Consider the following 27,536-nt stretch of genomic DNA (forward strand, 5'->3'; position numbering starts at 1 on the left):
CTGGCTTGTCACTCTGAATGCCTGTGTACTGCTGGGCAAGTCACAGTCCCTACCCTTCAGACGTAGCGATTGCCAATTATCCATTTACTTAATTGATGTCTGCCTTCAGACTTCAAAGCTCAGGTCTGGAGAAGCATAATGTACTCACAACTTGCAGCTACTGCAGTTGTGCTTTGAATATAAATATTTAATTTTATCTTATTTTAATATTTTGATACCCAACTACGAGTATGTGCTAAAGCTGCTGAAAGACTCAGGCCCTAAGCTTATCCAATGCAGTACACAAGGCTGTTTGTCAGTGTTGGCCTAGAGGCTACGAGCAGTGTTTCCCCATTAGCAAAATCAGGGTGATGATGCCTGGAGCTGTGAAGATTTAGTTGTTATCTTTCACGCAGCGTTCAGACAATATGATGAGGGTGCCACAAGAAATGCTATGGATACATTAGTTGTGCAGTATTTGGTTCTGTGCAAATTTTGGTGATGCGATTAAGTCTGAACATACCCATTGGGTGATAAGGGTGTAAAGAAATTGAGGGCAACTTTTGCCATTAGCAACATCCATCCGGCCAGTAGGGATCCTGTAAATAACACAGTATATGATCAAACAGCAATGAAATTTTAGTATGCCTCATAATGCAAGTCTACAGAGAGACTAATTTAAAACCATGAACCGTCTTAAATACAGAATTTCCTAAAGCCTGAAAATGCCACTACATGTCCATAAAGCAGGTATTCATAATGTAACGTGTAATCAAACAGGTGTCAGTGGGGAGTGACCCAGATTGCTACAGACAGCCAGACATGAGAAAAATTTGAACAGTAACAATAGATTACACTCGTGACCTGTCCTCAACATGGAAATCATCTTTCTAACATCTGCACTTACAGTGTGACCCACTAAAGGAGTCAGTGCTCAACACACCTTTCAGAAAGGGAAGGTTGGAAAGGTAAGTCCTCTATCTTTGTTCATTAAGCGCTTTGAGTTGACCTGTTGAGACATTTTCTACTGTTCAGATTCATGGAGTACAGAGCTTTCTTTGATCAAATGACAGCTTTGTTCAAGGAGAATCATTCTGGTCAGCTCTGTGTTAAGCATCCTGTCAAAACCACCATAAAGGTAAGAGGCAAGTAATTTTCAGTCCTGACTGAATCCCCTGCTGCAGAAGTTCTCCTGCAAAGCTGGATAAAAACCAACAATAAGCTAAAATTGATGAATAGCAGCCAGAATTATTCTATTCAATATCTTCTGTTTTGTTTTGGTTTGGGGGTGTTTGGTGGTGGTTTTTTTTTAATTATAGCAAAGTTTTCTCTTTCCTTTTGACAGTACTTAACAGCAAGGAAAGGAGAGAGGCAGGGTAAATGGAACAAGTGTTCTGCTTCTAAGACTCGTGGATGCGATTCCCACATTTCAAATTGTATAATTACTTTGTTTTTCCAACATCTGGGCCTGGTCTAATGCCACCATCTCACCTCGAGAAAATGAGGGTTAATGTGAGACACACAGTAATTTATTTGGGAGCTTCCCCAGTGCACTGCATTCACTTATGTGGAGAAGACTAAGAACAGAGAAAACTATGGACCTCTATCAGAAGACCATGGTCACAGTGAATAATATCCATATACCCAGTAATCAAGAAACCCCGCGGATATTGTCTTTTACCAAAATGTCCAATTAAGGACATTGTATTGTAGCATTTGAATCTCATCCTCAACCAGTCTCACACTGATGGCAAACGAACATGTAATGAACTCCAGCATACCCTGGTGAAACTGGTTCTTTTAGAGCCAGCTCTTGCTAAGCTAGGGACAGCAATGCAGGCACAGCCCTTTCAAAGAGACCTTTGCTGCCCTCTGCCTGGTTCCTCGGAGGATGCACTGCTGAAATATTTAAATTGGATAATGTCACGCTGCAGAATTCACACTTGGTCTATGCTGAATTAACCAGCCCTCTCTCTAGCAGCTGTTGATGTTCTTCTTGAGCAGGCTGAAGGCTGCACAGAGACAGCTTCCCTTAACTACAGCGTCAGACCAAATACACGTGTTAGGACTAGACATCTAAACAGTGAACTCCCGCAAAGACGTGTCCTTTTCTGCCATGACTCAGGCCAATGCCACAGGAGTGTCAGAAAGCAGCAAGCCTGAAATCCCGTGTATCTCTGCCTGCAGGTCCCATAATTCAGTAGCAGTCTTAAAACTTGTAACGGCATTTAAAAGTGCAGTAATGGTCTGCATTTCTCTATGATGTTGATTACTGTCCATGAGTGCTGAAGCTACTGATACCCTCAGGATTAGTGGAGGGTGGTGGCTGTGATGTTTGTCCCTGCCTAAAACTACTCAAAAGTAGGCTAAGGGAAGCTGCCTGCCTTATATGACAAACTAGAGTCATCTATGGCTTACAGTTGTCAGTCCAAGATGAATTTACAAGGCAGAGCTAATGCTCATGTGACTTCATCCTTGGAATAAACATTTTTATAGTATTCAGAAAAGTTATTTCTAAAAGAACATCATATGAAACAGTCCAAAATGTTTCATTTTCTCTGTAACACTCCTTAAAATGCATTCCTTGTAGAATAACATCATATCACCAGCTGACCCCAGAATATCCTCCTATTATTAGCTTGTCCCCTGTCTCATCTGCTATCTCATAAACTGTTCAGGGAAAGGGCTGCAATTTTATTATTGTTATTCCTTTAACATTAGAATCTCCCACTTCAGGACAGCAAATAAACAGTTCCTGGAGCGCTGGCTAAAAATACCACAGGCTGAGATTTCTTCGCAGATATTAGGACAAGTTCATAAGCTTTTCACTAAGAAAAAAAGATATGCCCAACTCAGCTGAAATATTATTTCAAATTAATCCAGTTCATTGGGAGTCTTTTAGGCCTATGATCTCAATGGATAAATACAGTTTCAAATAACCCCTCTCAGAAATCTCTTAATGAAAACTTTCTATTTTTCCCACTAAATCATTTATTCGAGAAAAGCTAAAGAAAAAGTTTTAGCTCAGGACATTGAGTGTGAATATTCTGGCTTTTAGAGGTATTCTGAGTCACTGCAAAACTAAAATGTATTTTTCTGCTGCAACTTACTGCTCTGTGGGAACCATAGTGGTCAAGAAAAAAATCCCAGAGAAACTCCCTAGAGAAAACTGTCACTCCAGGAAGAAAGGAAGGAGGAAAGAGCGAGAGATGTTGGAATAGGATCATCCTCACTTCTCCAGCTATCTGACATTAAAACTGATAAGGAGAAGTATCCACGTTATGACAGCCTTCATGCTTTCACAAAGGTAATAAATGTAAATAAAATGGTCCTGCCTTTAAGTTGCTGTGAACCATGACAAGTTTGGTAATAACTGTTTCTCACCTTACTGCAGGCATCAGTTTGGGATCTGATAGCATCAAGAAACTAGACCTTACCCAGGCTTGGTGTTTATACTTTCAAGGTCCTTGATTAAATATTGAATAGTACTAGATGCAGGACAGAATCCCATTCAGTCTATCTTTCCAGTTTGACATCTTTCCTGTTTGACATGGTACTACTATTCATACATAATTCCTGAGTTTTCCATGAAGTTTGGCAAAGCTTCAGATACCCCACATTTCCCTAGAGTTTCTGAGATTGTGTCAAAGCCACATTAAAGAGCAGTAAATTACATTATTGGCTTCTCTTCTGGAAACAGACCTCTAGCTGTGTCATCAAAAAAAACCTAAGTAACTTCAGCGTTATTTGGTGAGTACTGACTCTTTCTGTTTTCCTCCCAGTGCTTACAATTTGATTATTTTCCCAGGATATTCTGAGAAGTGCAATCAGGCTGACTGATTTATGACTGCAACTTCTCGTACCTTCTGAAGTCAAGCAAATTTTTGACCTTTTCCCATCCTCCACAGGTTCTCATAGATAATTGCTAATAGCTCTGAAGTTGATGAATCAGCCCAGCCAATCTGAAAACATCATATTATCTAGTTATTTTCTAACATCTCTTCCTAATCTAGGCAGAAATCTTCCATGAACATCAGTGGTGTTAAATGTATTGGCCTCTAGATCACCATTACCCTTTTCATTGGCAACCAAAGCCAAAAAAAGGCATGAAATTGTCCATCTGCCAGAGAGCCTTCCTGACGTACTGCAGTTTTAAGAAACCAGCACTTTCCTTGGTCCTCATTATACTACGGGAATACAGAATTTTTATTCTTTATTACGTGTATTTGCTTTGTGTATAAACTTTAAGGATACATGGAGCAAATCTGCCAGGTAACAAATCTAGAAGTTCTAGATCTTGAAATTTTCATCTCATCTCAATAGTCACTGGCAAACTCTTCAAGGAGTGAGACAGTTCAGAAACATTCACTTTAGGCTGTGTTTCTGACACTGGGCTGACACTGGAATATGTTTGTTAAGGCTCAAGAAACAAGGGCAAGAATTGTGTCCTTACTAATGTGAGAATTTGTATTGAATAACTCCACCTTACTCTATTCCTTGCCCTTGCCCTTCTCCTATTCTTTTATAGGAGCCACATTTCTCTCCCTGTTGAAGGGGAATACTTCTTACAGGTGGGAAAGGTCCACTTTTTTCCTGCAGATGCAGAACAGTGCAGAGTAAAAACATCTACAGTGGCTTTGCAAGAATTAACTTTGACATCAGGAAGAAGCTCACTGCAGAAAGGCAAAATCCTGCCTGGGCTAATTGCTCCACTGAAAACCAGAGCAAGCTCCCTGCATGGCTGGGTTGGCCTGCTTCTGCTCCCTGAGCAAGGTCATTTACAGCTAGTTCAAACGTCTTGGTGCTGAATGCACATCCTAATGTCCAAATACAGCTGTGCAACCACTCTGCCTTCTCCTCAACTGGACATTTGATACAAGTGCTTGATTTTTTTTTTTTTTCCCAGTGTGCTCTCTCCTCCCACCAAAGTGATGAATTTTACGTGTTCCTTCTGTTCCATTGCAGTCACACCTTCCCACACTCCAAATCATGACATTTATGATCATGTTTTGTAGTTGATAAAGAAGGAAGCTGACACTGGTCCATTGTAAGTTCAAGAAGCAAGCAGCTAGAAGAGAAATAATTTGAGCTACTAAAGATTTGCTCAGTCTTCACATCTCCTTACTGCTTTATCTGTCTAGCTGATACTGGAAAAATTTAAATTCTCAGTAACTCTAAGGCTCTCCTCCTGGAACTGCTTTGTTTTTCTTACCTTTCTCCTTTCCTTAGAATTCTTCTTTTTTATTATTACAAGGATATCTACAAGGTTTTAAATTTTGAAGTGTGATCTAAAAGGTGCAAGGCAGAGACTGACCTACACACTGATGTGATAATCCAGAAGAACACTATCCTTTATATTGGGCCCCATGCCAAGCAATCAGGCACCGAAGTAATATTAGCTTTACAGGCTAAAAGCAACTCACCTCAGCCATCACAGAGAAAGGTGACGGTGTGGGAGCAACAAACTGAGCTGTGCACTGACACTAGCAGGCTGGTTAGCGTCCATGATACAGAGGACAGAAAGGGTGTCTATCCCTCCTGAAAATGGAGCCCGAGCAAGCCATGAGAAATAACATAGAAGCAATAAACAAGAGAAGAAAGAGGAATGAAGGATATGGTGGAGGTCTCCAAGACTCCCCTTAAGACCAGCAGCCCTGGAGCAACATGGCTCAGCAGTCTGATGGAGGAGGCACCACACAGCCAAGGCTGGGAGACTTGGCATGGAACGTGGGAGTGGCAGCTGGGCTCCTATCAAAGCTGCTCTCAGCTTTGTTGGCCTTCTGTGGCAACATCAGCCAGGCTTTAAAGGCTTTTAAAAGTTCAAAAAGACCAGGCTTTATTAGAACATGAGCAAAAGCAAATCACTTATTTTAAAAGTCAGGCAAGAACAGAAATGCAAAGGCTCTGAAAAGCATACCTCTCTCATCTGCCTGCTGTGAGCCTCCCGCTGAAGTCCTGCTGCCACACCTCGTGTGCTGGGCATCTGTGCACAATGGATTAAAAAAATCACCAACCAGCAGTTCCTGTCACAGGCATTAGCACAACCATGCACGAATAACCTACCCACGTACGACATATAGTTTTCCTCTGAAGTACCTTGCGTGCCTCCTCTTGAGCATCTGGACAAGTGGTATTTATGCCCGTTGTTTTGGGTTGTGTCATTCCCATGGGTTCAGGCAACTCAACCTTCTCTGGCTGCATACGGGCCTTCCTGGGCAAGCTTCCATCTCAGGCCTCTTTATGAGCTTCCCTTTTGGAAGGATATCTGGGGAAGCACATGGCCATCAGGAGTGACAGCATCACATAGCAATGATGTTAATGCTTGTAATTCTACTGATGTTTCCAGCTTCATTTTTAAGAAGCAATGACAGCTCCAACATCCCCAAATCACAGCATTTTCTGCTTTGCCTTATCTATCTGCACACACATGCAAATCCACAGAGACTTTGACATCAGTTTTTAACAGGGCACACAGTTTCCTGTCAAATAAAATCAGGATGTGATCTTCCATATTTCACTAGTGCTATTCTACCATTGTCTAGACCGTGCTTTTGCCAAGAAATGTTGGACCAGATGATCCTTGAGGTCCCCTCCAACCTGGTATTCTATGATTCTATGATTTAATTTAGTAACGGCTAAGTATCAAGTGCTTACTATTTTGATGCTGTGTTCCATCTGGTGTTGAATTAGAAATAATGAGAGAGATCTAAAGTTGTGATTCATGGTAAACTGCCTAAACTAATCTCAATCACACAGCAGATGACATCTGATGATAACTGATTTAACAGATGATCGTCTGTTTAGCTGTCCTATCCTCTCACAGAAATAGGAATACTAATGAAGGACAAATTTACTTACACTTTACAAGTCTTTTCCAGACAATATAAATAAATTTAAATTCACCACAGGAACCAATTTTTTCTGTTCTTGCTATTACAGACTCTTTCATTGAATTTGACCAGTATTTTGTGTATATGACAAGCCTTGGTAGCTTCAGGTATACTGCTGAACTTCCAAGGTGATTAAAAAGTATGTTTGGTGTTTTCCATGTATATTTTTCAATTTACCATCAGCTCTAATTACAGCAGGCTCCTCACCCAAACAGCCCCTTGGAGGAGCTCCTTGCACCTGCTGCAGCAACCACCCAGTGCTGATGCTGGCAGGAGTCAACCCACAGGAGTAAACCATTGCTCTGTTAGAAAGGACTTTCCAAAAATTAACTTGGCAGAATTTTAAAATATTAAAAGTATCTGCCCTAAAAGAAATCCTCTTTGTATCTTCACTCATCACCGAATTTCAGCCTGCACCTTTTCTCTCTTGGACTCAGACCAATTATCGTCTGGCAGATTTAAAGATGACTTATACTTATTCTGCTGCATCAAGTCTAGAAATTCTCAGTGAACTATAAGTCATCCGTAAATAAAAACAGTTGCTAATTTTTCCTTCATATCTTTTATTAGTGACCACCAACAAAAAGTTGACTGAAATGTTACAAGTGATGACAGTAATATAAAGAGGCAGAATATTCCAGGTACATTTTTCCAAACTCCATTGCTTTTGAAAACAGGATAACTCGGAGATAATGAATTAATATTTGAAATCTGCCAGTCAGTTTTGTCATTTGCTCACCAACATACCAGATTTAAATCTACCAGGCCAGACAGCAACTGAATGACAATGTTTTCCAGATCAAAAAAAACTTTTACAAAAAAAAAAAAATCACCTTCAAGAGCGGGTAACAGGGTCTGAACAAAATCACCTGTTGTAGACAAAAGGTGGCCTTTGGAGCAAAAATTCATATCCAAGACAAAAACCTTATATGGTCTCAAAATATACATTCACAAAAGTAAATAAGATTGCTTAATAGACTGTTTGTGACATACTGCACATGTCCACCCTAGCGTGGAATGGCACAAACTCTGTATGGGTGCGGCTGCAGCGTACCCCCTAAAATAGGCTCTGTGTTGATCTTCGTCACCCCCTCGGGGAGCTGGAAGGTGAATGCCCGCAGCAGGTTGGCAAAGAAAATAAAGAGCTCGGTCCTCGCTAGATGCTCCCCCAAACACACACGATGCCCTGCAGAAGGAGGAGGGGAAGGACAGCGAGTAAATTACCCTGACCTCAAAAGGAATGGTATTCATCCTCACACAAAGCAAAGGTATTTTTGCTGAGTCCAGAATTTCTTCAGGACTTAATGCAATCAATGACACAAAACTTCATGTAATTCTTCCTTTAGAGAATCCTATCTGCAGCTATAGATAACTGTGCACCCCTTCTGCTCTGAGTTTCGCTTCAATTACCTCAAAAACCTCATCTTCATTTGACTGACAACTTTAAAGGAATTCGTTCAATCATGTAAATGAAGAATAAGGACTTACTCTTCCTGGGAGATGTCGTGCTCCAGATTTGTATGCGTAAAGCATCAGCACAGTTGCTTGCAAGTACTTTCTAAATGTATGTCTGGTGTTGAAATGTATGCCCCAAATCAATAACCATAATCATTAGCAGAGAATTTCCTTCCAAAAATAGGGTAAGGTAAATGTATAGATTTGTCAGGACATCTCTGATTTTCCATGTTATTATTTGTTCAGTAGAACAAATGTTTATAGTTGGATTGGGAAATGTTACTGAAAATATTCATGTTAATGTTATCACTGTTTTCCACAAAGAGGTTTAAAATAAATGACCAATAGGTTTTTAATAGACGTCTTAATTCTACAGTCCCAATCCAAACCATTAATGTTTGTGGCGTCAGTCCATTTACCTATAGAGAATGGTAAAAAGGCTTCTTGGCTCACAAAGTTCCCATCCTTATCCAAGAAGTGACCAGGGTTGAACTGTTGAGGTGTTTCCCATTGCTCTGGGTCATACAAAGACGAAGCAATATTTGGAAGAACTATGGTGCCCTGAAAGGAGAAAAACACTAACTTAGTTCTGGCTGTCAATCCTACCCCAGCAGTCAGAACCGGCTAGGTGAGACCAGTGCTAGTTTACTTTCAGAGTTCAGTGTTGTATCCTGGTAGGTTCATTTCCCCAGTAGGAACTGTGAGGAACATGAAGTCTTTTTGTTTCAGAATGTCAGTCCAAGCCTGACAGTGCAAGTGGCCACCTCAATAGAAACTAACAACTTTATTTGTGCTAAACCCATTTTCACTTTTAACATTAGAAGTTTCTGTGATTTAGTCTCTTTGATGAAAGCTAGTTGCAAACCTTCGTGCTTTTCCCTGGATCTTTTACAGGCTTTCTGCAGGCAAAAATTCAGTCAGAAATCTTTCCAATGCCTTATCAGCACAAATCAATCACAGTATCTTTCAGTATCAGTCTCGAAGGTTTTGTCTTCATTGGTTTGTAGAAATACTTGCTAAAATCCCCTCTTCCATCCAGGGGCATCTTCCACTACTGATAACCCTCTCCCAAGAGCTGCATCATTCAACTCAGCCTGGCAGATGGTTTCTTGTCCTTGTTCCCATTCAGGCTATGACCCAGAGGTATCCAACCCCACTGCTGTTGAGGGGAAGACCCTGGCACAGATTTTAATCCACACCTTGCTCTACAGATGCAGGAAAGTCTGCAGCAACTGAGAAACTGTGTCTGTACCTTTTTGAGGGGAAAGCCAAGCAATGTAGTGTTCCTCACACACACTCTGGGCATACCAACTGAGACAATGTTGCTGAAGCGTTGGATCTCATGAACCACAGCATTTGTGTAGGGCAGTTCTCTCCGATCCTCGTAGCAGATTAACTGGGAAGGACCCAGAACGGCATCCAGCTCCTTCTGCACTTTCTCTGTGGAGAATATTCACCATTTTAGGTGGAAAAATTTATGAAGTATTTTCACTAACTCCATTTTCAAAGACATTTCCCATTTAGAACTATAAGGACAGAAACAAAATTAATGTAAAAATATAAGTAACTTCTTTATAAAGAAAACAGAAGTAGCAGGGTGTTCCAACAGCTTAAACATATGGGAGCTCTACTTCTGAGTCTGAAGTTTCTTGACTGTAGATTAAGAAAAGACATTTGTTGTTCAAAAATTTAAAACTAGTTACCTTACTAAAACTTAAATGCAAGCAATAACTGATTTATCTTTGTATTTTCTTTTGGCTAGGTGCCTCAGGCACCTACAGCCAGTTAGAACCACTAAGCTCACAACTCTCAGGAATTTAAGCCAGGTTAATCTGGGCCTTAAAAGCCTAATTCCTATTAAAAGGAAATGGCTTTTATGCAGGACATCTGTTAAGTGAAGCAATGCCAACTAGAACAATGTCCAAATACCTTTAAAAAAACTGGATCTGCTTCTTGGTGCCTGCCTTTTGATCAAGAATAGCATGATTTAAATTACTTATTGCACAGGAGTTCTGGGAGCATTAACAAAAGTATAAAGTTTGTTTTGTAAACTTCAAGAGAGGCAGTACACACATAATAAAAATGCCTTAGATGTTTAACAAATGATCCTGTCTTTCCAGGTCCTTTGAAGCAACACTAAGATGCAGGGAAGCCCATTCTGCATCGATCAGTTTGTGCTCATTCACATCAATCCTGCTCAGTGACTGCCAGCAGTCCTTCACAAAACCATGTTAGGTAGACCCTGACAACAGAGATTTAAGCACCTCAGAGAATTTAAAATGCATATCCAGAAAGTTTTTTAAGTAAACTTCCTTCTGTGAAGAACTAGCTTGCAAAATCAAGCATGACTACTTCAGGATCCAGTATAGTCTGAAGTGATCAGTCACTAAGTAAGTACAAATATGCATCTCTGTTCCAGTAGTTCAGAGAACAAGGAGAGCCCAGTTCAGTGATTAGGCAAAAGGCTAAACTTTTCCATATGGTACATAATGGAACTGCATAACATTGTCATTGGGTGTCAACACAGGCAAAAGTATGAATGGGTTCAAAAAGAAGCCACCAATTAAATGACAACAGATATACTGGTGTCAGTTCATTATGAGAGTCTAGATGCAATGTATGACTCAAGAAGCCTAGGAAGGCTCATGCTGCACACACCCTGCTTTCCCAAGTATGTGCAAGGTATTATATTTAGACAAATAAAATTATTTAGGTCAGTCAGTACTTTCATAACCTTAATTACATTACATGATAACAAACATGCAATAACACAAGATTAAGTAGACCTTCTTGTCTGACAGCTACAAGTTGAGCAATTTTTTTCTTATCTTCATCTCTTTCCTCCATTTAAAATCCTGTTCTCCGGGTATTTGCATATATTCTGCTGTGTATCAACCAGATTTCTGTTATCCAGCATAAGAGATCATTCTTTCTTTGGTTTTCATTTAGTGCTCTGTGAAAGTGACTGATAGTTATTTAAAAGCTAGACTTAAAAATAAACTTCTTAAATATACATAGACATAACAGATGAGCCATCAAATTCCCCTCCAGACTGGAATAATTCTGTTGCAAGGAAGTCAAATACATCACAGAGTTAATTTAATCACAGATTAAATAGACACCCTGATACCTTGGGATCATAAATGGACTGATGGACAAAAATAAAGCCAATTGACCTTTAGGTGATTATCTTTACTACTACTCTGACCTACAGAGCACAAAGAAGGTCAGGACTCCCTGTAACCCCCATCACTGATACTCAGCCGATGCAAAGCAGAATTGAAGGAAGTTTCCAAAGAGTGACATCCCTACTACCACACATCAGTTTCTGGTTAATTATTTTCAGGCATCTGTCATGTTTACGACTAAGACAGAACCCGACTCAGTCTCTTGAAGTACCATCAGCACCTCACCAGTGGCTGCAGCAGTGGCCACTGTTCCTTTAATTATGCATGCAAACCCTCTGGCCTCCCAACCAGCAACTCCAGTCCCCTTACTCTATTGACTAGCTACCACAATCTTCATTTCCCCAAAGACCTCAACCCCTCCATCTCAATCAGCCACAACCTCCTATACATACGTATACTTCCCAAACTGTTAACTCTTTCTGGGAACTGCCTTATGCTTGTGACCACTGTAAGAGCTGGTATACAGATACTCTGGATCTACCAGTGCTGCCCAGCACAGGCCTAGCAGTGCCAAAAGGTCCATGTGCCACTAGCCATATACCAGCATCTAGGAATAATCTCTGATCCATGAAAACATGATGCCTTAGCTGTTCTATTGCATCAGAGATATTTGCAGTGTGCTTATCCACTCACCTTGAATGTCTGGATTTGCCACCATATAGAGCAGGCCCCAGTTCAAAGTAGTGCTTGTTGTCTCTGATCCACCCAAGAAAAGGTCATTTATAGAATAAACCATGTTGTCTTCATTGTATGTGGACCTGGGTTCATCTTTGGACTGCAAATGATAAGATAAAGTAGAGGTATATACATGAAATTTAGAAAAATCAGAACTGCTTTAAATATGATTTTATCACTGGTTCCAAGCTGTATTGTGTTCTGCCTATAGTAGAATACAGAGACTGATAAAGAATATTAGGCACGAATGATGATTATCAATACAAAAAGCTAACGTTTCACAAACGGTCAAGGCATGGTTACTCCACTCTTAATCATGAAACTAAATCACATGTTCTCCACAGAAAAGGACTGTTGTCTTAATTGTGCAAATTGTGGTACATTTAGAATGTTTCGTAAGTAAATCTTCCTCTGAAGATGTGTACCAACATGTCATTCTTCACACCTCAAGTCATATTCCATCCCTTAGTTTTTCTACCAATCAATACAGTGACCAGGGCTGGGTCAGAACACTGGGCTGTCAAAAGTTCTTAACCTGTGGTATTCAGGTTTCTTCTCCACTACAAGGCCACGACGACTCACGTACAGCTGCTCTGGGGTTTTATAGTTTTCAGTTAGAAGTGTGAGGATACGTGTGTATACACAGAGATCATGAAAAAATATTGTTATGGTTTGGGGGAATTCATTGTCTAAAATTAAGGAGGTTATGCTCAGGGGTCTTGAACTTTTCTTTTGCCAGTGGAGGAACTGGAAAGTGGGAAGGACATTTTTCCCTGTTGTAATATCATCTTATCTTTTTATATTGTCCCTGCCTAACTATTACAGACAGTTCAATTTTTTAATAAATAAACTTGGATGATTTCCACCCAGCAGAGTCCCAGAAGAGCTTGCTGAAACAATTTCTGATCCACTGATGTTCAAGTCTCATAAATCTTAGAACAGCAGTGAAGGACTTTAAAAGCAGTTAAATGCTTTGGAAGACCAGATGTATTAATATTGTGCCAGTATCAAAACATTTTAAAACAAGGATCCAAGGAACTAGAAGCCAGTTAGGCTGACATCCACCCTGGACGTAAAAATACAGCAGCTGATATAGGAATCAATTAATAAAGAATTACCAGCTAGAAATACAAATTAATGTTATTTATTATGATACAGAAAACTGATCGTGCAAGGAGATCTGATTTGATTCTTTGATAGAATTACCAGCTTGGACGATAATGACAATTTCACAGTTGCAGTATACTTGAAGTTCCACAAGATAGTTACTTTTGTTCCCCACAATAATAAAATAGTCAAGCACTATAAAGTATTCATAAGACACATGCTAAAAGACTAAATAGCTGGCTGGCAGAAATAGCTAATAGACATTCTTCCCTGGATGCATGTCTCTGTAGTATGATTGAGCACAGCAGCAGAGCCAACTCAAGGGAGCACACAAGGTAGGCAGCGGTCCAGGATGGCATACCATTTCGGCTGTGCCAAGAGATGCAGGACGGGTGCCCACAGCCTGACAAGTTTGCAGTGCCCTCTGTTGCTGCAACCAGCACATGACCACAGCAGAAGGGACACCGGCTGTCCCTACAGGGAAGCACTGCTACCCAGGAGCAGCAGTCACTACCCACTTCTCCAGGGGTTGCAAGAATAGATACCCCCCACCCTGGATATCTTGTTTGGCTCTCTGAGCCACTCTTGCCTTGTCACTCCCCAGTAACACCAGTCTTATCTTGTCACTTCCTCCCCTTTCTCCTTTTTCTTCCTATCACCAAGCAGAACAGGAGGAGGAATATGGCCTACTGCAGTGGAGAAGAGGAGAAAGGAAGAGTGATTAAGTGGAGGTAAAAGGAGTCACAGAGAGGAAGGGCATCTGCTAGTCCAGGGACTAGGGAGGGGATCCAGTTCCCAAAAGATTCAAAGAAAAAGTGATCCTGGTAAGGTCTAGAAAAGGGAGAGATACGTGTCCCCACTCACAGCTTAGGCAAGCCTCCTACAGCCTTTCAAAAACCCATGGATTCCCACCTACCTCTACTAAGCCTGCCTGCCCAAAATGTCCTCATTTGTCCCAGTTCCCTTTGCCTGCTTGAAACTTCACTGACCCTGCCACTCTCCTCTTCTCCACCCTTGTCTGAAACTCCACCGACTCCTAGGTTGTTTCCCCGCAAAATGCTCTCAAAATCCAACTGTCGTCTTGTAGCAACCTCTCTTGACAAACCCTTACCAGACAAATATCCTACCCAGAACATCCCATTCTGTCTCCCCAAGACCTTCCCAGTTCTCCTGCAGTCCACTTAGAAATTCAGCATTCTTTCCTGGAGGACTTAAATCATTTTGTAACTTGTGCCAATGAGAAAAAATGTAGTGTATTAACCTGCCCTTTAACGAAAGGATTACAAGGTGCTGTGGCATGTCAATAATTAGAAAGGATTTAGCAAGTCCCTGGTTACTGGATTCACATTAGGATGTCTATGAAAGGCAAGAGATTGTGATAGAAGGGCTCAGACTGGAAGATTTAATGGTCCATTTCACCTTATTCCCCATGAATGTATGATCAGGCAGAACAAATACTTACTTTGTCAATGTGATCCAGGTAAAAGTCAATGAAATCCTGCCGTTCATCTGGTATCCCACGCTCCATGTGCATTCTGATCTCTCTCCTTGTAAAAGAGCTCAGGATGTCATAGCAAGACAATGCCTTCTTATGAGGACCGGGGAGATGGCACATCAACCAGGGGAATATTTCATACAGCTGTGGGAGTGACATACAAGAGGTACCACAAAGTCTCTATTACTAGAAAATGTATTTTAGGCCTACTAAAAACAGAAGATAATATTCATGTTAGCATGTGGTTTGGGCATCATTAGTAAAATATTCTGACAAAGACTATGTTTATGTATTCAAGCTGTGAAACAGTACACTATATAATTTCTAGCTGTCTTGATGGTAAGATTCAGAGTTCCGCAGGCTTTCAGCTCAACCACAAGCCAAATTAGAATGATTGTAATTAGAATGAACTGTATTCATTTATTGAATTATTCAATTCATGTATTCAATTACAATGAACTGTATTCAGACATTTAAAAAGTGAGATCCTGCCCTCCAGTGGAGAATACCAGGAAGGAAAAAGCAAAGCCGTTGCAAACTGTCCTCACCAGGATGTGCAAAAGCGGTTGATACAATCCAAAGCGAGGGCCAGCTGCCAGCGGCTGGTATACAAACACGATAATCCACCAAAGCACTCTCTACTAATCGAGCTCTCAAGGGTCCTCAGTAAAACTTGAAACATCTGAAACCCAGAAAAGCTGAGAAACAGCTACCTGACAATTTTGAGTACTCTCCTCTAGAAAAGAAGGGGTTAGCTGACACAACCGGATTAACTTTATCCTTCTCTCTTACTGTTTGGCAAAATCTAGCCTAAGAATAGCTGCTTTCTACTTATTCTGATAGCTAGAAAGTTCGTTCTGATTTTCAGACTATATTTGTGCCTGGGTAATTTGCGTACATTGTTCTTGTATCGGCAGTGTATTTTCTCTTAATAGGTCTTTTCCACCTTGAAACATAATCCCATTGTTTATTTTTCAGCAGAAGTTCTACCCTTTCTCAGTCTTCATTTTGCTGAGCTCTTTTCATACTCTCCTAATTATATATACCACACAAAGCACATTATTAGGTGTTCACTGGAGTCCAGCTGAATTAGATGGACTATACTTCCATCTTTTTGGAAAATCAGCTCTTATTGTCAGACATCCAATTATCAATTAACCATTGCCTTATCACAGAAAGGTAGTAGTCCAGCCCTTGGTAAATTCACATAGAACTTCATATTCTTTTTGTTTAGTTCCATCTCTGGGGGTTTTTTTTCTTTCAAAATCTGTTCAGAAGCCTTACATACAATTGTGGTCTGACTAATCAAATACAGTTGCCCAGATTACATGCATTCCTACTCTCAAATGCATGCACTTTCCAGCTACTATGGCACCCTAACTGTAAGTGAAATTTAGCTGTCAACATTCAGGACAGGAACAGAGCCCATCCACCTTCCTGGCTACCAGTCCTGCCAAAACTCCTCCTCCATTTCTGAAAGGGCCCAATCCACAGTGTTCTCCCATTCAGTGCCTGACAGCATGGAATCCAGTTAAGAAATGGGGATGTGGATGCAGCAGTGTCAATTTTTTACATTTACATTACCACATTTATATTTACCACAATACTGAGTACCCTTTGCATCCAGACAGTGGGAAGGTTGCAGCCCTCCCTCTGGAATGGTTTGAACCCCTGTTCTTATTTCCCAGAACAGCATCTGATTCATTGGACTAAAGCAAAGCTAGGATAGGAAGGAGAGAAGAAAAGCAGGAGTATACTCTATCCCAAAAGCAGGTCTCGCCTGCCACCACTACACACAACTTATAGGACCAAAGCTAGGCTAAGCAAAAGAGAACCCGACCATAACTCAGTGAGAAGAATGCTCCATGGGATGTGGGGGGAAATCTCTGTATTACAAGGATTGCTTATGTGTTTTACATTAAGAAGCTACTGCATAAGATGTATGGGACAGCTTTAGAAATGGAGCCAGAACCAGAACTCCCAGGCAACTTTGAATACACTTCTGTGCAAAGCAGGCCTCTTCTAGTGTCAGATAAGTCCTTGACTCTCAGAAGAGCACTGATTGTTTTGATTGCCAAGCTTACAGGCATATTTGCTGGCTTAGCATTTCCTGTCTTCTGCTGAATATGTATAGAACTGCTCCTCACTCAGAGTAAAGGAGTCAAATTTCTCTGGGAAGCCTTCAAGTCTCCACTTCTTATAGAAGAAATGGAGATAAGTAGTCACGGGCAAAACACTTAGGTATTTGAATCGTTTTTCTCTCTGTCGACTGTATATAAAACAGTGTCTAAACTTGGCATGTGAATCACGCTTTTAGACCTGACATTTAGTATTTAACAATCACGATGCCCAAGGCAGGAATCTGTTGTGCATTGGGGTTGAGAAACCAAGTAACAAACACAATCCAGGACCAGTCCATCACCTTGTGCCTTGCTGCAAAGACCGAGGAGCAAACTACCTTATCACGGTACCCAAACACAGGACAATGAACACAAATGACCAAGGCTGGTATGCAGAGCATTACCATCACACTTTGAGTTAGTGCACTGCCCAGTAAAGCTGCATGGGACATCACTCAACAATTCAGAAACTTTTCCCTAACAGCTACCTCTTGAATCTGCATTTCTTCACTTTCTGTCTTATTCAGAAAAAGCAGAAAAAGACAACAGATCATTTACTTACATTATGAATAAAGCTGCCTCCAAATTTGAACAGATGCTCTGTGGCTCTAATCAGTTCATGGAAACCTTCATCCTCTCTGGAGAAGCGATGTCCAAAAACGACAGCACAAATTACATTTGAGATAGAATGAACGATAGGGAAAGAAGGATCCAGAGGTTTCCCTGCAACCATAATAATAAATGTCACTGTTAATGTCTCCTATCTGCTTTAGTGAAATGAGAGAATATTTTAGGTTACCCAAAGAACTTTCAAGAGAGCATTGCATTTCACAGAGAAGCAGCAATCTTCTTACAAAATTGTAGTATCAAACTGATTCTTCACAACTACGGTGCAATCCCATAATCCCAGGAATGCACGGCACCCTAAAGAAATGCCAGATGTGTAAAATATCTTGTAATATGACAGACCAAATTTAGAAGTAAGAAAAAAAAAATTCTATGCAAATTTGCTGTCTGGCAAATTCAACATAGGTCTCAAGCATGGGAATGACTGAGAACACTGCGGTCAAAGAGAATCTGAGAGGAGAACCATAAGAAGAGAGGCAGCCTTGTTCAGCAAGGATATAAATACATGCAAGGGTACTATATTTTGTCTGACTTTGCTAAAGATGTACAGTCTCCAGTAAGATAAAATGTCATAAACTCCTTTCAACCAATTGTGTCAACAATGTAATAACTAATTTTAAAGCAATTACTTGAAAACCTAATCCCAAGAAAACTATTATGTGACTATAAATGACTATAAAGAACTGTATTTATGTATGTATCAATACAACTGTCCAACACCCAATGCACGATTCTGATTAGCAACTTATTGTTCTGGGCTTTTTTTTCCTGCACACGTGGTCACATCTCAGTCTCTCCCAGTTCTTAAACCATGGGATTGGGCTAGATTTAATTACTTTTAATTTATACAATGCTAGCCACAGCATGTCCTGATTTACTGTGCCTTTGCATAATGATCACTATTGGGAAATCCAACTCACATGCTCCTAACTGGGTTGATCAGGGTAAAATGTTGTAATGAAGACAAGATTGTAGTCACTGCTTTACAGAGTGCATGCAAATGGCATTACAAGACTTAATCCATCAGCACTGAAAATGTGTCCATATCTTTATGCACCAGCACTATATACGAGCCAGCAATGTGCCCTTGAGACGAAGGCGGCCAACATCATCCTGGGCTGCATTAGGAAAGGCACTGCCAGCAGGTCAAAGGAGGTGATCCTTTACCTCCGATCAGCACTGGTGAGACCCATCTGGAGTGCTGGGTCCAGTTCTGGGCTCCCCAGTACGAGAGAGACATCAACATACTGGAACAATTTGAGCAAAGGGCCGCAAGGACAATTAAGGGATTGGAGCATCTGATGTAAGAGAGGCTGAGAGAGCTGGGACTGCTTAGTCTGGAGAAAAGAAGGCTCAGGGAAGAATCTTAAATGTGTATAAATACCTGATGGAGGGGAATAAAAAACATGGAGCTAGACTTTTCTCAGTGATATCAAGTGAGGCAATGGGCAAAAATTGAAATACATTAAATTCTGCCTAAATATAAGAAACTTTTTTACCGTAGGGCTGATTGAACACTGGAACGGGTTACCCAGAGAGGTGGTGAAGTCTCCATTCTTGCTGATATTTAAAACCCAACTGGACTCAGCCCTAAGAAACCTGCTCTGATTGACCCTTCTTTGAGAAGGGGTTAGACTAGACCATCTTCAGAGATCCCTTTCCACTTAAAGCATTCTATAATATAAATAATAAATAAGCTCCAGTTTTGCTTCCCAATTTTAGTATTTTTGTAAATAGCTTTGAACAAGAATAGTCTCCCACTGGGTTTGAAAACACAGGACTGGAGTCTTTACATTTTCAGTCCATTCCACAAGACACTGTAAGACTCTGCACACTCTCTTGTGAAACAAAAGCTGCCCTTAATTTCAGAGCAGGACAGAGAAGTTCATACACTAAAGACATCAGACTAATGACAAAAATGAATCAGTATTTATATGCAGAGATACCTTTCATACTTGCAAAGAAGGCTACCAGGTATTTGGCCTCTTCTTGAACTCGATGCTCCAGACCTCTTTTCCCCAGACCAAGGTCGCGTAGAGTCCTCAGTGCAAACCTTCTCTGCTGCTTCCAGGTGTGACCAGTTGCCAACATAATCCCTGCATTCGTTCAAGGAAGAGCTCTTCATTATGCTAATATTTATTATAGACAAAGACTACATTAATAGATTTACTAAACCACAGAATATAATGAAACTATTGCAATTGCCTGTGAACACAAAGACACAGGCGTGACATAAAAGCATGTGGGCAGGGCTAAAATGGACAAACTCAACTGGGTAATAACACGACTTGCAGGATTAAGCTTGATCCAAGACAACCAGTTATCTCAGGAAGTTTGACATCTGCTTCTCTAGACACTCTCTGAAGTGCTTGCCTCCCACTCTCTTCTATGCTTGGAGCTCACCTGACCAGAGTAATGCTTCTCATTTAGGGAAAAGGGGAAAGAGTTCTGACTGTCCACAGTCAGGGAGCAAAGTTCCTGTCCACAGGGCAGAAAAGTTCAGTACTTAGGCTTTGTGACAAATATCTTCAGGAGAAATAAACATCATATACTAACAGGATCTTTAATGTAGTATAAGAATCACCAATGACTGAAACAAATTTGAATTAGAAATACTTAAAGAATTAGGTTTCCTTGAAAAAGTTGTGGTCCCAAATAAAATAAAGGTTGTTTCATAATGCATGTGTTTATGAAAATCAGAAGTTTGTGAATTTCCAGTATGATTGGGGAGTATGAAAACTACAGCAAGGTTGAAACAGAAGTGCACTAAACCTCTAGATGCAACTGTGAGAGTAAGAAAGTATTCACAAAAGGTAAGGGAATGGGAAGAAGATACCACTATCAAGCTCACTCTTCAATTGAAAACGTAATGGTGGGAGGCAGCAAGTCCAGGACAAGGAAGTGTGCAGTTTGCTGCTCTTCCTCCACTTCTCTGTGGCACAACCTACCACTGCTTCATCTCATCACCTCTGAATCTGCTCCAGTGAATATTTCACACAAGACATTATGAACATTTTTTTCTTTTGCTGGTGGTCTTCTACTACTACTATCCAAACGTTATTTCACCCCTCCCTACTTTGCAGTTCACCTGGAAGTCATTCCTCACAAACCAACCCTGCTGCTGTGGTACCCTTGAAAGCAGATACAAGCTACAAAAGAGTTGCAATTTGTCAAGACGATGTTTCTGTGCAGTATTTATGGCAAGAAATTCTCACCTTTTCCTTTGGCCATTGCTCTGAAGAAAGGAGTCACTAGCCTTCCAGAAACATCTTCAGGGTGCGTGGTCATACCATCCTTAACTGCTTGATATCCATTCAGTACGATCACTGGGGCCCATCCAAACCATAAGGTGAATATGTTGCCATGAATTTTTGCCTGCTATAGATGGGAGGGAAGCCAGGAAAGCACAAATGAAATCCCACACACTGCAAACAAACAGAGGATGAACCTGTTTTTACACTGATTACAGGACCAGCCCTAAGGTGGAATGATGTTCTCCATCTTTCCCACAAGATTACAATTATCTGTGAGAAAACATGAATGTCTTTTCCAGCATTCACTGTTGGAAACAACTGAGTATTCCAGCTTTTCAGAGCCACAGATTTATGCCAAGAAACATCAGGTAGCTTTTATTACTGCATATAAGCCAAGGCTCAATTCACAATGATAAAGGGTTTTTTCTATGCATGAATTTATTTCAAAGGGTTTCTATCATTTGTACTGGTAAAGTGGCACAAAGGGAACACAGAAATGTCAGAGGAGTAACTAGCTTGTAGAGAGTGGACAAGTTACTTTCTTTTTTCCCCCCGCCCGTTTGCATATTTAGGTACTGGAGCTTGAGTCAGACCATTCTGTCTCACAGTGTCCTTGCTGTCTGAACCTGCTGTCTGGTTGGAACAACTGGCATGCCTCGTCCAAATCACAGTGACAGAAGTCACTGGAGTTGTCTACTGAGAATCCTGAAATCACTGCAAGAACCAACAGAATGAAATAGAGGTGGCTTTGTGCACAAAAGTACTCCTCAAAAAACAACTAACAAAAGGTTCGTGGGGTTTTTTTAGATCCTGTCAATACAAACAAGCATATAGATGCAAGATAGTGCATCTTAAGTATCTATTTACTGCTCAAGCTAGAGAGTGCCAGTGCTCAGAAAGCTAAAAATCCATGCTGTAAAAGTAATTTTTTTAAAAATAGTATTTATTTTCCCTAACTGCAAATCTGATATATTATCCCTAAAGGTATTTAATCCTAAATGATATCAATTTTCACATGTATTTGTCAAATTTAGTGTTAAGGGGTGATGGGTTTAAGCATCAGAATGATTTTCACATATTCAGAACTTCCAATACCAGTTTTCTTACATTGGCAAACTATGCTGCAATAACTTTTTCTTTTTTTGCCAACCAAACCAGCAGTTCCCAACCAAACCAAGTGCAATATCACAGTGGCTAGTTAACAATTACAGTATGTTATCAATGTAGTTTTGGGAGAGGATGTTTTCACATAGCAAACAACACAAGAAATGGGAAATTACAAAGACTTTTACACAATTAGGAGTATCTGAAAACAAATACCTTCATGAGGAGATCACGATTAAACTGAAAGTTCAGCTGTATCAAGGTCCCAAAAATTGGGAGAGGGATTGGTCCAGGAGGAAGCCGTCTCCGTACTTGTTGCAACTTAAAAAACTGCATAATTAGAAGAAATACAGCCAATACTATAAGAACTTGACTTATTAGCAACATTTTAACGGTTGCTTTTACCAGCTTGTCTTTATTGAAAATAGTCTATTGAAGCTCTTAAGGCTGGTTGCTCAACCTGTTTTTTCACAAGAGCTTAAATTTCATATAACTATTCCCCGCCCCTAACCCTCCCTCTTCATTATCAACCACTCCCTTTTTGTCCCACTCATTACATTCTCATGCTCAAGCGTATTTAACAGATGCATTCCCCTTCCCCTCTTCCCATTCAGATTATATTTATCAAATATGGATCACAGGATTTTTAGGAACGGTCTTAAAAGACTAGGGCCAAGATTTTCCAGGCAATGTAGATACACAAATCCACACGTAAATTCTTCATCTAATTTTCTGAAACAATGGTGGATGGTGTGTGCTTCTACAAATATTCCATGAATGCTTTTAGAAAAGCAATAGTCGTACATACCAATTAAGCATGCAAATGTAAGTGGATATTAAATCTTGGAGTTTTTTAAATGTTTTGTATATATTCCATGTACCCATATATCCAGTAATGGCAAGGTTGATAAAAGTTAAAAGCCCACATTTATCTTAAGATGGATATACGAGTATCTAATGCTTAATACAAAAAGCAAAATCTATTAGGCCTTCAAATTTAATTGAACACGTAACTGGTTTAATATATACGTCTTTTTTTTTCTAACCTATTTGCAATAGCTAACTTGACTGAAGGTTTTGCCTGCTTCTGAATTTCCCCTTTCAATCTCAACATAAAGGTGGGTACCCTAAAGGGTATTTTAAGCAATCATCAGAAAGCTTGCCAGAGGAATAAAGCATATCCACACAGAAAGTACATCTAGTATGAAACACATAGATTAAAAAAAAAAACGGGAGAAACCTACTAGGAATCTTGAGCTACAACCAGAACTAAGGGCCCCAGCAAGAACTAGTCATGACATGCCTGTGCCATACTTGATAATCTGAGAATAAACACAGTCTGTAGCCAAAGCTCTTTGCCAAGACTCAACACACGGAGGAATTATAAACTTAGTATCAAGGGAGTTTACATGCCCGCAATCAGACCATGCAAACCACCTGAGAGGGATTCTGGGCACCACATAACAATGACAGTTATAGCTCTGCGTTACAGATCTAGATTGAAATGCTAATGGATAAATGCTTCCCTGTGAAAAACGTCCATCCCCTGAAAGCAAAACACTCGTAAAAGAAATACATTTTCACTGATCTTCTGAAAACCTGCCAAGATGACTTGTGCATCAGCTTGCTTCTTTCTTTCTTTCAAGTGCCCCATCTTTGGGACAAAAAACGTTTCACAGGATTTGCAGCTCTGGGACATGAAACACTCTTGTCCAGAAAGAACAGCCTGGAGTTTGCCAGCCCACGTTTTCTAGACCACCAAGTCAATTAGCCTCCAAGCACTGCACTTTGTTCCCACTAAAGCATAACTGATTAATGTGTATTAACCAAGAAAGGGATGTTTCTATGTTTCTACAAAAGCTTTGTTTGTTTACAATAAAAAGCTTATTTTTCAAGGCACTCATTTCTAATTTAACTCTCTCCTTCAGTAGGGAATAAAATTTTCTCTTTAAAAAGAAATTCTGATAAGGTTTACATGCTCTGTATCCAGTGTAATTTTACAAAAGCTACTTAAAATTCACCAATTTATCAGAATTTTTCATTTGGAATGAACGTAGTACCCTCGCCGGCCTTTTAGATATTCAAAGATTTTCCATCTAAATTATTTTTCTCAACAGGAAAAGTAATTTCATCCAGTGATCTTTTCCATGGGGAAGTAAAGAAGTTAAGGCCCAGGGCCTTCACCACTTCCAGGGCTGCAGCCTCACAACAGGACCTCTTTATTTCTTTCTTGAGCCTTGCAGCCTTGAGTTTTCACACTATTTCTCAGAAATGCAGGTATTCAAAGACCATTGGTCCCTTCAACCTCGTCAGATTCACCCACGTCCTTTGTCATAGTCTTAACACCAGCCTGAAGCTCTTCCTTCCTTATTCCTTTGCCATCATTTCTGCTAACAAGTTCCTCTGATATGGGGATCTGTGTCTCCTCTCATGCTCTGGCCACTTCAGGAGGCTTTAAAACCTTTTTCCTGGTGGTGTTTTCCTGAGGGAGGCAGAAGATTTCCTGTCTTTTCAGACTTTGGCCCTCTGCTTCCCTCCGTGATGCCAAGGCCCTGCCCTGGCAGCAGTCACATCCTCTTTCCCCATCTGAAATGTGAGCACACCACAGGGGCAGAATCAGCCAGGAAAAAATAAAAGGGCAGGAAATGGAGCTGAACAGAAAGCAGATCGGCACTTGCAGTCACCACTGTGCTGGAGAAGGGAGTGGGCACGAGGAGGCACCCCCAAGCCCCAGCCCTCCTCCATCCCATGTGAGGCAGCCATTGTGGGAAGCTGCTCTGTAAGGTGGCGGCACAATTCCCTCTGAAAGGCTGCGTGACACAGTTGTGTAAACCATTCCCCTGCGAGCCAGCAGCCTGCCTTCCCCTCAGGTTGTCTCCAGGCACCAGTCCAGGTGCTTTTTTCCCAGATCTTTCTGCAACATTTGCCTGTGACAGCTTGGTTGTCTCCCCACTGCCCACTCAAGATGGCAGCCACAGCCTTCTTTCTGGGCTGGCCAGCTCCTAAAGTGGCTTCCCTACCACAGCATGAGGCGGCCAGTGGCATCGTATCACCCAGCCCCTCTGCCTTCCTCCTTCACACTGGTCAAAGAACAGATTTCTCTCTGCACTCAGCTGGACTTTCTCTGTATCTCCTCTTCACCCAGCACCACCTCCCTCATCCTGAGGAACCACATTAAATTCCCATCTTTCTCTCCACCACGTAACAATCTCGGACTTAAATAGAACTTATATGTTTTAACATTATATTTCTAGGGCAGGCAACAAAGATTCAGTTTAAATTCCAATATTCACCTTAGGTCTCCAGTTTCTCCAGGGCTATCTTTGCTTCTGCCAGATTTTCAAGTGTGAAACTCTGAAACATTGGGGTTCACTTAACTTTTCCCAGATATTTCTCTAGGATGGCACAGCTCCTTAGATCATGTGTATTAAACACAATAACTCATCCCCAGTGATGATTTTTAAATAGTAAAGTTTTTCAAGCCTTTTAGCAGAATTCAGACATTGCAGCATGCAGTCAAAACCCTCCCAACACAACAGGTTTCCTAAATGATGAAGGAACAGCTGCAGGGACTGGATCTAACACCAAGGACATGGAAGATCCTGGGAGCATGGGTTGAAATTCAGAAAACAAAGAAACAAGGATTGAGTAATTTTTGTTTCATGTGCAGAAATGGTGATACTGTGATGCTGATTACATCCTCCAGAACTAAACACATTTTCACAACAAAATGGAAGCAGTTGACAAGGCTATTAGCAATGACCTACCAGAGAGCAGAAGGGAGAAGCTGGCACTTACCCACTTGGCTTTTTTTTCTTAAGGTCTCTGACAACCACACCTTTTTCAAAATGATGTTTTCTTACTGCTGTTAGTGACAATAAAGCCTCAGGCTGCTTTCTTCAACAATTACATATTCTGCTGCATGTGCTGCTTGTGGAGGTGAAGTGGCTGCAATCCATAATGCCATTATCAGCTTTTTATCTTAATGCATACAAAGCAGTGCTTTTGGGAACATAACTATGGCTACCCTGCATGTAATTTAAGAAACTGTGTAGAATAGGGAAAGACAAACAGCTGCATAGTGTAGAAAAGGGAGTAAAACCAGAAAGAGGATACAAAAGAGAATCAGAGAGAAGATGGAAGACACCAGTAAGAGGAACAGCTGCCAAATATATGTTACAACAGATGGGAGTGAGATGAGAAGAATAGGTGGAGACATTTCAGTGAGGAAAGCATAAGAAGCAACAGCAGACAGCATGGGCCTAGAAGATACCTAAAAAAACCCCCCAAACTTAAAGGAGATGGATGACATTGTATAAGGAAGAAAATGAATGGAGGAATGTGCACGGGAGTTGAAAACACAGGTGTAAGAAAGCACATTAAATAGAAATGGAATGATCCAAAGATGTATTCTCCCTCTCTTAACATCTTTTTGTGCATCAGTTCAGAGTTGAGCTCTCTACCAAGTTCAAAGAAATTGGCTAGAGCTCCCTCCGAAGGCAAACAGTAAAGAGATCTTATGTATTATTATATGAGCCTACTTCGTATGTATTTGAGAAATATCACAAGGTACTTCAGCCCCACCTGGATTCACTACAGCATACACAAAGTGTGCATGGTCCTGTGAAAACTTATTGCACAACAGCCTTTGTGGCAAAGAGTGAAGACAAATGCAGCCAAACTGGGGGAAAAATTGAAAGCAGGAAGGCAGACCAAGCAGAAGAACACCTGAAGTGGATATTGGAGATGAGATAGAAGCAAGGAAAGGAGAGTAGAGTGATCTGTGGGGAATAGAATGGCCAGTACCTTCTTATATGTCTGCTCCACACCAGTCTTGCACATTTTTTTTTGCTTGGTGGGGACTCCATCCCCTCCTAGTCCAGGTAAGGCAGGGTAGCTAGAAAACTCATGTTACTTACAGGAAAAGATGAGTGTGCAGTCACCTTGAGCTGTTAGTCCCTGTCTGCTCTGTGCTCTTCTACAAATAGCATCAGCTCCTGAAGGCAGAAAGATGAAGCCACCATTTTTTTTGTAGTAAGTCCAGTTGGCTACTCTCTCCTTCAGCAGGCACCAGAATACACAGCGAGGGAAGTGACACTGAAAGGAAGTGCCCAGGAAAACCAAGATTGTCATTTAGATTATTTCTTTCCTGGATTTGTCTCTTAGCCCTAGAAAAGGGATAAGGAGAGCTGGAATAGTGGTATTTCACACTCTCCTCCCTAAGGAGGCATTTCACCCTCTTCTCTCCTTTCTAAAAGGGGAGCAGATCTTCCTTTGGAGCCACTACACATGTAGTTTTCCCTAGAAAGTATGAACAGAAATTCATGTATGCAGGTATGTTTTTATCGCATATTAGGTGACACTGCAGGACTACATTCCAGTTTATCTAGGAATATTTTGTAGTCTACTCAGATCCTTAAGGCTCAAATGTCCAAGGCATATTAAAAAGAATCTGAAAAGAAAATCTCACTAATTCTCAAATGACCCTAATAACTTGTCTAGAGGTTGGGCTTAAAATTGTACTTTTAGCCACTTGTAATAGTCCTTCTAGAACAGTGGGGGTGACCCTATTCTCTACTAATTTGTGAAACTGAATGACATCTTCCAGTGGAAAAATAGTCAACGGACAGCTTTGACTTAAG

The 27,536-nt window shown here is 40.7% G+C and overlaps 1 protein-coding gene and 1 long non-coding RNA gene across 2 annotated transcripts; both read right to left on the minus strand.

Annotated features, from left to right (window-relative positions):
- Positions 1–987: 987 nt before the first annotated feature.
- LOC128148893 (uncharacterized) lies at positions 988–6,161 on the minus strand. Its single transcript, XR_008237449.1, has 3 exons — positions 5,897–6,161; positions 5,403–5,517; positions 988–1,097 (listed from the first exon to the last, which is right to left on the minus strand). It is a non-coding gene; the product is annotated as an uncharacterized LOC128148893 (long non-coding RNA).
- A 1,532-nt stretch (positions 6,162–7,693) lies between these two features.
- LOC128148889 (cytochrome P450 2J4-like) lies at positions 7,694–22,368 on the minus strand. The gene is made up of 9 exons (XM_052803288.1): positions 22,111–22,368; positions 20,752–20,914; positions 19,483–19,632; positions 17,472–17,632; positions 14,757–14,933; positions 12,146–12,287; positions 9,577–9,764; positions 8,744–8,885; positions 7,694–8,055 (listed from the first exon to the last, which is right to left on the minus strand). Exons 1-9 carry the CDS (start codon positions 22,279–22,281, stop codon positions 7,877–7,879), a joined length of 1,473 nt encoding a protein of 490 aa, XP_052659248.1. The 5' UTR covers positions 22,282–22,368; the 3' UTR covers positions 7,694–7,876.
- Positions 22,369–27,536: the final 5,168 nt, after the last annotated feature.

Source organism: Harpia harpyja, chromosome 12, assembly GCF_026419915.1.
Source record: "Harpia harpyja isolate bHarHar1 chromosome 12, bHarHar1 primary haplotype, whole genome shotgun sequence".
NCBI lineage: Eukaryota > Metazoa > Chordata > Aves > Accipitriformes > Accipitridae > Harpia > Harpia harpyja.

Bases quoted from the DNA above. Each gene is read 5' to 3' on its own strand.
- LOC128148889 (XM_052803288.1), bottom strand. From the start codon at position 22,281: ATGTTGCTAATAAGTCAAGTTCTTATAGTATTGGCTGTATTTCTTCTA. The intron at 17,633-19,482 runs GTATCTCTGCAT...TTATGGTTGCAG, and splicing joins CTTCTTTGCAAGTATGAAAG to GGAAACCTCTGGATCCTTCT. The intron at 8,886-9,576 runs GTACAGACACAG...TTCTCCTTTCAG, and splicing joins TTGGCTTTCCCCTCAAAAAG to GGCACCATAGTTCTTCCAAA.